This window comes from Pygoscelis adeliae, unplaced genomic scaffold, assembly GCF_000699105.1.
Source record: "Pygoscelis adeliae isolate BGI_AS28 unplaced genomic scaffold, ASM69910v1 Scaffold38, whole genome shotgun sequence".
Taxonomy (NCBI): domain Eukaryota; kingdom Metazoa; phylum Chordata; class Aves; order Sphenisciformes; family Spheniscidae; genus Pygoscelis; species Pygoscelis adeliae.
Window position 1 is genome coordinate 21,520,930 of NW_008825614.1, and position 11,111 is coordinate 21,532,040.

General features: G+C 43.5%; 1 protein-coding gene across 1 annotated transcript in view; it reads right to left on the reverse strand.

Moving 5' to 3' along the window:
* Positions 1-11,111, reverse strand: part of BAI1 (brain-specific angiogenesis inhibitor 1) — a 205,496-nt gene that overhangs the window by 28,740 nt on the left and 165,645 nt on the right. The window contains exon 20 of the mRNA XM_009333078.1: positions 9,772-9,857. Within this exon, the coding sequence (XP_009331353.1) occupies positions 9,772-9,857 (86 nt within the window). The remainder of the gene's footprint in view (positions 1-9,771; positions 9,858-11,111) is intronic.

The window sequence follows — 11,111 nt, forward strand, 5'->3', positions numbered from 1 at the left end:
GTTGTTCCTCCCCACCACACCACGCTACTGCTGCATTGCAGAGGGAGGGTGTCACTTTGGGATATGGCAATGCCACAGCACAGTGCAACCAAATATAATTACAATGACGTCTGACAACGTGGCCACACGATAACATTGTCCACAGCTTTATCTAGCATGGCAAAGACTTAGCCTTATGAAAGCACATAGCAGACCCAGCTCTGGCAACAAGCAGAGCAACAAGCCTTTGGTCAAAATGCCAAGAACTAGCTGTGGTTTTGTTCTTTAGCTAGCTGGCAGCCTTGAGAGTCGTCGTCTTTGCAAAAGAAGTAGGATAAATTGATGGCACTTAGAGGACAGCAATGGAAAGAACAAAAAAATGGTTTTGGAAACAAAGATCTACATGAAGAAAGATTAAGAGGCCTGCATCCTGACAAAAGACAAGTGCAGGGGGACACACAGTACATGCCAAAAAAGATGTAAAGGGCCACTGTAAAGAGGTAAGTGATCAATTCTTCTCATTACTCAACACTGACAGGGCAGCCAGTACCATAAGCTAAAGAAGCAGCAGAAGGAAAAATAACTTCATAATTCAGAAAGCAACTCCTGGAGGGGAGCTCTGAAAAGGGAAACAGTAGGTGGACTCAACACATAACACAATGGATGGCTCCTTACATGCTGCACAGAGTGGCACATGCTGCTCCACTATTCTGATGAGTCTGCTATTCCTGCATCACAGTGGTTCTGCTACAGGAAAACCACAGTACAAGGATTTACTTTATTGATTCTCTCATGCTTTATCCCTCCTCTAACTTGTATTCCTCCTAAAAGTAAGACTGTTGCCCCAATTTTAGGGACAGTTTCAGAGAAACTCCCTTTAACTCAATGCCCATATAACCAAGATAGGAAATCTGTAACTAGAAAAGAGGGGGCACTGTGCATGCTCTTCCCATGCACAGGCAACACAGAAACACAAGATATTATTGCTATTTTCTTCAAAAGATGATTCTTCTCTCAGTTGCTGCAATCTGAGCCATACAACTAGGAGAACAGGAGATCAAATGCCTCTAAATGAGACAGGCAGTTAATGAAGTAGCTATGGGCAGACTGCTTGGTTATTCACCCCTAATAAGGGAAGTTGTTCTTTGACAGTCCAAGCAAGGACCTTCAGGGCCCACATATTATCCCCAGGTAAGGATACAATTTCAAATTCCTTGAACTATGAGAACACTCTCCTGAGGAACAGTCTCCTTCATAAAACCAGCCATGCATGGAAATACTGACTCACATTAGTCCTGGAACTACAATATGGGCAGAAAATTTGACATCTAAGACTTCCTGAAATTACTTTGAGCCAAGAAAAAGAGCAAATCCCTTAGGTGGGAGATTTGACACGTGAGCTTCTGATGACGTAAGAGGCATGATCCCTAACATTGACTCTTGGGTGGGTTGCCTGCAAGAAGAATACACTGTGCCAGGGCCTTAGTCTTGGGCCAGTCAGAACTTGAGAGTCCATATATGCAATGCACAGCCTGGCAGGAATTCCTTCCTTCCTTCCTTCCTTCCTTCCTTCCTTCCTTCCTTCCTTCCTTCCTTCCATCCATCCAACAGCAGTCCCTGGTATCTGCAGTGGATGTCCTCGTTCACAGCAAGTACAAAGTACAAAGAAATGCCCCTGAGATATTTTTTCCATGTCTCAGATAGAAATTTTTCACAGGTAGCAAAGACAAATTAATTATAAGGCAGTATTTCACAGGCTGAGGCTACCCTACAGGCAGCAATAAAAGAAAGGAAATATGGGAACAGAGATCTTCCAACGGCAAAATATGCCCAGCATTTTCTCCAGAACAACCTGAAGGAAAGGGGGTTTTTAACCCACACCTGTCAAGCATAGCTGACCCTTAACAGGTCACAGACATCCACAGCTTTCCTTTTTATCGTTTCCCAAGTCAAGAAATTGCACAATTTGCAGTGCATATTTTTTCACTTCTGTCAGTATTACTACCTGCTCTCCCATCAGTGGTTTACTGTTTTCCTTCAGTTACACGTCCCCTTCTCTGACCCCCTCTCTCTTAGACACAGGTATTACCACAGAGAGTTGCTCAAAACTTCTATGATTTTCAAAAGCCAAGAAAAATGGAAAAAAAGGATCTATCCTTTCATGACATGCTATCCCAGAAATGAGCCTCTGAAACCTATGGGAGGTAAGCTGGAGAGGGCATGAGCAACCCCAGCAGGAACAAGGCAGGAACACCCTTGATGTGCTCTCTACCAAACAGCTATGGCTAATTCCAGGTCAGAGGGGAGTCAGGAATCCTCATGGCATCTGATTTACATTACAAGACTTCAAAACTGAATGGTAAAGCTGGTCCAAGTTCTGGGATGAAGGCCAGCAGAATGGTGGCAGTGGCATGAAGCATAATCAGGGCTTTGCCTTATTGACAACCTCATTTACTATAGATTTGGAGTAAGAAAACCAGAAACAGTTCTGCTGCAGAATGAAGTGGACGACAAGGGTAGATGAGGGCTGAGTGAACTAATGCATGTATTACTCAGTGGTCCCTTTCAAGGACAAGAGCATAGGACACTTCAGGACAAACAATAAAACTATTACTGGAATTTATCATCTAAGGTATTCTATCTGCTGGGAAACAAAAGACATATCCTCTTACAAGAGCCCTCCAATTTCTATCAATCCACTTAAATTAGAAAAGCAGGATAAATAGGAGATCTGGATTTCACATCCTGGTTTTTTTCTGATTTGAAGATGAATCAGAATATGTGATTTATGACAGACCAATGTCAGACAATATGGGAGAAGGATTTGAGATTGTTTTACTTTTTAAATTAATTTATTATGAACTGAAAGCCTCTCCTATTTAACAGTCTAATTTATTAATAGTAAAGCTTCTGCTGGTTTAGCATTCCTCTGCAGTCGCAGGAAACCGAAATGCAGTGAGCTGCTGATTCCAGACTTGTGGTACGCGTGTCTGGACCAATGCCATCTCACCATCTCAGCTGGGCACTGTTGCAAAAGGTAAGTAAATTACTTCAGCAGTGAAAAATAAATGAGATTTTGTTTAGTTTTTGCATCTCACAGAAACTGCTAGCTCTTAATAGAGGTGATTGCATGTTCTCTTTTTCTAACAACAACTGGTTGTTTTTCAGAAATGTACATTTTTCCCTAAACTCTTTTGGATTTTATATAAATGGCTCAGTTTTCAGAAAAAAAGGGGAAAACCTTGTGTTTTGATTTTCTTCTATATTCCTACATTTTGAGATTTGGCACTCAGCTGCCTATTTTTGTTTAGATTAATTAAAGGTAGAAGTTTTCAAATTGCAAATATCTAGATCTGACACTGTTTCTTTCACACGTTTTGCATATATTACTTTAAACATCAGACCCAACATATAGCGTCACTTGGAAATTATGTAGGTAATAAAATTTCAAAAAGGGAAGGAAGAAAGACAAATCTTCCCTCATCACTCTCCCTCCTACCTTAACCTTTGGGAAAAAAGCCAACTATATAAATAGCAACAATTTCTCCAGAACAAAGCTCTGGCATTTTCTTTTTTTATTTTTTTCCCCCTAACTCCAGCGGCATCTAAGAAGAGATTTAACAGCATTTGACTTTTGTAACTCAGAGCTATGAAACGCTTTAAGATTTTGAGAACTAATTCCAAGTGCTTTTAGGGTTCTGAAAGAGGCAGTCAAGACTTATCAAATCAGAACTGCAGCTCTATGAGGTGTTAAACTTAACTCTAACCTTTTATAAGAGAAAAAAAACACTTTAGTGTTTAATCAACTCGCTTAAATCATACTCAATGCTCTGCAGCCTCTGGAGTAAAAAACTCAAGCACATGCTTAAATGTTTGACAAAGCTGGAGTTTGGGGACCCCGTCTACCATCAAAATTAACGGGAACCACATCTTTAAGTCTGTAACTCCAAGAACTAAATTAAATGGGGACATTAAACATATACCCAGCTTCCAACAAATGAGGAGTCCCTTTGTCTTCCATGGGCTGCTCACATGCTTAAACCTAGGCATGTCGTAAAGTGTTTTTCAGGATCCAGCCCATCAGCTTTTGCTCCAGGGATGTTGCAGGAGCCCTACACTACTCATGGCCCACAGAATGAGGTCAGGGAGAGTTGAGGATGTGGGGAGGTTGGCAGGGACAGGGGGAGAGAAAACAAACAAGGGCTGGTGAGTGCAGGGAAATGAAAGAGGGAAATAAAACAAATTAAAAAAAAAAAGAAAGTGGAAAGAAAGAAAGAAAAGAAGTTGAAATTAGAGGAACTAACATGGCGTTACTGGTGGCTGTGGCCGAAACTTCAGCAGAAGAAACTACTCCACACTTGGAACATTTGAGCGTCATGCCGTAAAGGGGCACTGCCATCTGACTGCAATTAAAACCAAAAGACTGAAACAAAACAAAACACTTTGCTTATGAATAGAAAGGAAAGGAAAAGAAGAGCCAAAAGAAAGAACAAACGAAAGAAAGGAAGGAAGAAGAAAGGGAACCAACCAACCATACCCAGTTTGAAAAGAGAAATGAAAGACAGGCAGGAATAAAACTCTCTCATCTGTACCACTCCAGATGCGGGAAATGGGAAAAATGTACAACTCAGAGACGTGTTGGTGCCGCTGCTGAGGGTGGAACTGTGTTGGTGAATGTTTTTCCAGATTCAGGGTGTCTCTCCCTGGCACCCACGGAAGAGAAACCAGTACTGCTCTCCCAGTCTCCACCTCCTTCTTTTGATTTGTTTTTGAGAAATTGCTCTTTTGCCTCCTGGCCTTTTTGCTCCAAAACAAAAAAGGTGGCAGGGTTGTACAGTAGAAGGCAAGAAGTAGGGCTGTGGGGACTGTTTCTGCTTATCTTCTTTCCTAAAGCAATGCAAGGGATAAGGCATATATTTTCTCCACTGGCCCTTGTGTGCTAATCCTCGCCTTGGTGGGGATACCCACATGGCAGCTGACAATACCAGGAGATAGGCCGCTCTTTTGTTGCTTAATCTGTGATGAAGGACATGAAAATGGGACTGTTTATGTCCTGGAAGTTAAGCATGAGCTTGGGTGTTTTGTAAGACCATCAACCTGCCCTAAAGGGAGCCGGACTGGCTGACTACTTTTGAGACATTTCTTCTCTCAGATCTTGTTCTGGAGCTGAAAACATCTTTGGGATTAACCCTGAGACTTACTCACATCAGTTGCTCCCACTCTTTCTGGATGGGCTTGACCACAGAACCAGGCCATTGTGGACTGCTGGTATAAGGGGCTGCAGGGATCTGCTAAAGGGCACGTCTTCATGATTTTTAGAACGTGATGATATGTGTGACCCCACCTAGCTGACAAGCCAGCTCTTACTCAGGAGCCCAGAAGCCACATTAGCTTGGCATTGGCCCTGTTTTTTTCCCAGAATTTACTAATTTGTGTGCACTCTCTGATTTGCACAGATAGACATCCACATCAGATCTGGCTTAGAAAATGGGCAGGAGTCTGCAAAACATCCTACAGACCTACATGCAGCGTCTGATATCAGAGAAGGCATGAACATCACTGCCAAAGGACAGTAGCTCTGTCATTCCTGGGTGATGGCAGTGCAGCTGCTGAGGGGTGATATCTGCAGGTACCAAACGTCGGGGGTCTCACAGCCCTATCCTGCCTGGGAGAGAGATTAGGGAACTTAGCAGATCATTTCTTAACTTTTATGGCTTTGTGTTCAGTCTCACTGCAAAAAGGACATCCCCATGAACACCAACACAGCATTATCAGTGGTCCTAGTGGCCCACTTTCAAGCGACTATTGATTGGTCTTTTAATTAGTTACAGTGACATAAGCCATTACTCCCTTCCAAAATAATGGCTAAGGTATCCCACAGAAACTTTCAGCCTTCAGACACAGAGAAAATTAGCTCCTGTGTCAATAGATACATATCTTCCAGGAAGGATGGTATAAATCCAGTGAGGACAATGGCTGAACCAAAGATAAAGTGGGTCTTGAGAGGCATTAAGTGCATGACCCTTAAAAAAAGACAGCTTATCCCCAGATCTATAAGCCACAAAGAACAGATAAGCAGAGAGACAGAGAGAGGCAGAGATAGGCAGCAAAAAGAAAGTAGATTGATTTGAGGAATTTGATGGAAAACTATACCAGAAAAAACATGAATGACACTGAATCACAAAGAACTGGCCAAAAGACCACTATAACACACAACTGTAACTGCTGTTGGGTGTATTTATGCAGAAAGTTGCAAGCAGTAGGCACGGATGTGGATACATTTCTATTCTAATTTGTTCTTGTTGGGGGCATGAGGTTGTTAATATACTGAATTTCCGTAGCAGGTTTATATTGGTGCCTGTCTGTATGAAAGGGTAGCTAACGAAATAACCACAGTGAATAATGCATTCATTTCATTTAGCTTTTTCTGCTTCCTAAATATCCAAAAACAGCTCACGGACTCATCTGGTGTGTTCACTGGAGCCTGGACTTTGCTACCTTTTATTGAACAGTGCTTTACACCACGCACGGCCCAAAGAGCAGGAGCACTGTTTCCAACATGAAACATTCCCAGATGAAGGGCAATCCAAATCTGTTCCTATTTTAATGTAGTTATTACCCTTCCAATTACTTTCTTCTCTATGCACTGACAATCCAGCTCCGTTACACCCCACCAGGACAGTCGCACAGAGAATATTTCACACAAGGTACTGGGGCAAACTTTCTCAAGTCCTCTCTATAATCAACGGAGAGATAAAAGAAGTAAAAGCCCTCTAAGGGGCAAGTTGGAACAACTAAACAAGGCTCCCGTCTCTCTCCAGTAGTTACAGAGGAAGCCTAGAGAGATTAAACTCAGCAGGCTAAAATTAGCCTTTGTGAATATACCCTATAGCCTCATTCTTCTTCCCTGGCTGCGTGAGCACACAAATGCTTCTGGAATAAACGCTGGCTGAATAAATTTAAAATTCATTTTAAAGGCTCCTGCATCTGACATTAAAACTTTGGGTTTTAGTAGCACTCCCATCAATAGAGCTCAAACGCTGTCGGTGCAGCTGACCGCGAACGGAAACCGTTCTGCTGAGAGACACTTGGACGGTTTTCTCCCGTGCGCGGACAGGAGTTGGGGCAGTCGTGTGCATTTCTCCAGCTCTCCAGGTAATCACACCCAACTCTCTACAGCCTGGTTTTGTGATATATCTATAAAGTCATTGCCATTAAAAAGTCAACGTTTTCTGACAGATGTGACAACAGTAATCATAGCAATTTCTCCTGCTAAGTATAGGGCAAAACCTATCGTGTCTTGGGTATTATTTCGCTGGAACTGTTAGCACTGGTTTATTTGTGCCAATTGATCTGCGGTACGTGTACTGGGCTCCTCTTAGTGTTCGACAGGTCTTTTTTTCCCCCCTTTTTGGTTTTTTCCCTTTGTTTTTATTTTTGCAACACTGAACCATACTTCTTGCCTCTGCTAAAGAAAACACAATGTTTCTTTATACCATCTCCTCAGATCCAAACATCTCCAAGGCCGTTAAACTCATTCTGATTATCTTCAGATCTACCTTCCAACACGGTTCCCAAGCCCAGGCCAGAAGCGGCTAGCTAAAGGGAAGGGGCACCAGAGCTCTCAAAAGTGCTTCCGTACTCTCAGCGGGTGCACTTCGAAAGGAGAACAAAATCATTGAGCACAGAGAAGGCTTAAAAGTGCTGCACACACACACATGGACACGAAAGAGGGGGGAAAAAAGAGAAAAGAAAGAAAAAACAAAGAACATCAGAAAAATGACTTTTTTTTTTTCTTTGTAGGTTTTGTTTTCAAAGTACAACTATGAATGTGATCAATAACCAGCGCTATGTATTAAATAAGGTCATTCTGTATGCAGTTTAGATTAGAGAGGGAGAGACTGAGAGACAGTAACTTGCTGCTCTGCTAATCCAATAAACTATTTATTTCAGCGCTGACTTTCAACTGCAATTATCTCGCTACAGACTCTGCCTGCAGTTTGGGTATTTTCTTGAGTTCTCTCTTTGTAAAGAAGGCATCATCCAGAATAAAGCACTCCCTTGTTAGCAGCTGCTTTAAGCAATGCACCAAGGTCACTTCTTCACGTACCTGTTCAACCCAGCAGCAATCAATACCTCTGATCATCCAAATGTGCTTAAGTCTCCTCTTATTATCATGACTGTGGCACTGCTCAGGCATCGAGATTCCCCTCTTTGCTGCATCGAGGGACCACGCTGCATGGCCATGTCAACACTGCTGATAAAAAATGAACCGTCACAGGTTCCAGTGTTTCTCCCCTGGCTGGGTAAGAGCTTGCTTCTACCCTCAGTTTTGCTGACATCACTTAATTAAAAACCACTTCCACCAGAACTACTCAATAGTGCAATGACAGGAATATTGAACCTTGTCTGTACTTTCTGCTTCTACCCTCTGAGACCCAATTCTAGGGCCCAAGGCTTTTGCAGCACCACAGTGTATAAAGCAGCTTATCCTCCCCGTGAAGCCTAGGAGTGCAGCAAACAAGGCGACAGGTACCCACGCTCCTTCCACTTTCATAGTTAGGGTACATCCTGTATCTTCTCCACCAGCCTCCTAAGGTTTTAGGCTCTGCCTGTAGCCATGGTGCAGAGGCACCAGAACACCTCTTGCTCTCCTTGTCTCTTTATAAACAACTTCTTCCTTCAAGGATACGATCGTTATCCGCAGTGATAAATCAAATGCCATCAATGGACAAGTGAGAGCACACAACCCTGTCTTTCCTAACAGCCGGTAAGGAGATAGTTTCTCTGACAGCAACAGCGAGTCAAGTAGGGCAGTGGAAAATAATGTACTAACATCAGCAGCCAGGCTGACCTGTGCATTTGATTTGACTCAGAGTGTCAGCGTGCCATTTCTGTGCTTTGCTTGGAGCATGGCGTAGCTCAGGGATAAAGTCTGCACAGGCTACAGACTCGTTTCTAGAAACGAAGATGAAGGGGGGGCGTCTCATCCTGCTGGAGCCAATGTCAAAATAGCCATTGTCAACAGAGTTTGGAAGTAACCCAACAGAGAGCCCTGCACAGTAGCTGCCGCCCCAGCCAAGAGACCAGGGTGATAAGAACTGTGGAGTCAGCTCTTCAATTTATACTACGAAGTAAACCAGGTAACAGAAGCCCCAGGCTTCATGGATGGAGGTTGGGGTGGTGGCTGTGGAGAAGATAAAGAACCTCAGGCGGCATCAGAAATTTTTCTTGCAGAAGAGGTACCTTTACTTACCAGTCCTCCTCTTTACACATCCATCCATTTACTAATCTGTTCACTGCTAGACCTCCAAAGACCCTTTCCTTAAAAGTATCACATACCTTTACTGTCCCTCAGCCACCTGCCAGCCACTAGACACCACTTCTCTGTTACACAGCCCATGCCACGTGCCACACTCAGCAACGATGAGTCCCTCTCTGATCCAGCTGCTGTCTCTAGGAGTTAGTGAGAAGAGTCACTTTGCTCTCCCTAATCTTTGGGAGGATATATCAGCCTGGGCTGAAGCCATTTTAACGAAGAGATGAACTACTAACCTTCCTCCATAGTAATACAGTGCTGCTTCTTGGATCTTTTGTCTCTGCTGCGCTGAATGACAAGGCAGAGAGATTAAACCAACTGGGTTTTTTTCTTTCATTTTGTTTAAATCTGCTTTTGCTTTTTGTTTGCATCTCCAATCTCTCTTTGCATTCCTCGCCTGGTTATTGATCACAACATTGGGTGGTTTGGTTTTTTTTTTTCATTCTTTACTTAGATGTATTGATAAGGCATACCCTGCCCGTTCCTTCAGTTTCTTATCTGTTATTCCATCTTTGGATACAAGTTTGTTAAAAACCAGAATGCCAATAACCATGTTCACCTGTTGAAAGAGAAACAACACACAGTTTTGTTCTCAAGTGGGTCAGGTCAAACTGGGTAGCACAGAAGGAAAACCCCAACATTTGGCAAGCTCAGTCCTTCCCATTTCTCCCAAAGCTAGGTAGCACGGTCACACTTCTGCAGGCCACCGCCCTTTCTGTCCCTTCTCCACCCTGTCCCCCCTCCCCTGGCCATGCATCAGTGAGTTCAGGACAGCAGAATGCAGCTGGCAGCAGATCAGAGAGGTCTCCATGAACCAGGACAAGTCTGCAAAGTGCTCAGATTGCTGCAGGGCTGTTTGAAGCCTGATGCGTGCTCGAGGTCTAGCAAGACAAACTCCAGGCACAAGAACAATTTTTCAGGGTAATACAAATAGAAAATGGCTAATACAGGTGGGAGCAGTGGGTTGACACTGGCTACTTTCAAGAGTGCCTTCTGGAGTCTGTGCTACCAAAGCAGCAGCATTAAGAGGATGGGGTGGTGAGATGCAGACAGCTTGTCATAGTTCTTGCTCAGTGAACCAGCACCGCTGCTCTCAAAATAAGAGGTGGAGGGGCACTGGAGCAAGTAGAAACATCAGCTACTATGGTGGGATGTCTTGAGAGATACTGCAGATGGCACAGCACGTAGATTAGCCATCTAGCCATTTCAAACAAATCAGGGGCAGGGCAACTGCATGCAATCCTTCATCCTGCTTTGTTAGGGTGAGGGCATGGATGTCTGTATCAATTAGGTATAAATATTCACAGTGAATACAGACTGTGCAGAGCTGAGGTCTTGCAAAGTGATGCTGAACTCCTCACCGTGCCTTTCTGACTGCATTCACTGCTGCCAGCTGCATCTGTTTTACAAACTTCATCCAAACCTCAGCAACCTCTGAATGTGAACACATTAGTGACACATGAGCACCACCCTCTTCATGGAGGCACAAGCACTGATGGTGGAAAAAAGTGACACTCTCCTGGTTTTGCTGACAGTCAAACATCTGGTGTTGGTAGAATGATGTGCTAGATGCTATTCTGCATGTGGGGCTTGCAAGGAAATGTTTAAGGCCAAATTCAGAGATGTGCAACATTACATGTTTGCTGGGAGCCTTGGTGTGTTTAATAGACCCTTGAGAGGTGGTCCTAAGAGACACCTAGTACAACACATAGCCCACAGGAAGAGAGATGTCTGCTCACACCAAGCCTCTATCTAATTGCCTAAATCATCCTCAAGAATGAACAATCTTTCAGAGTCTGGATTGCTGGTTTCA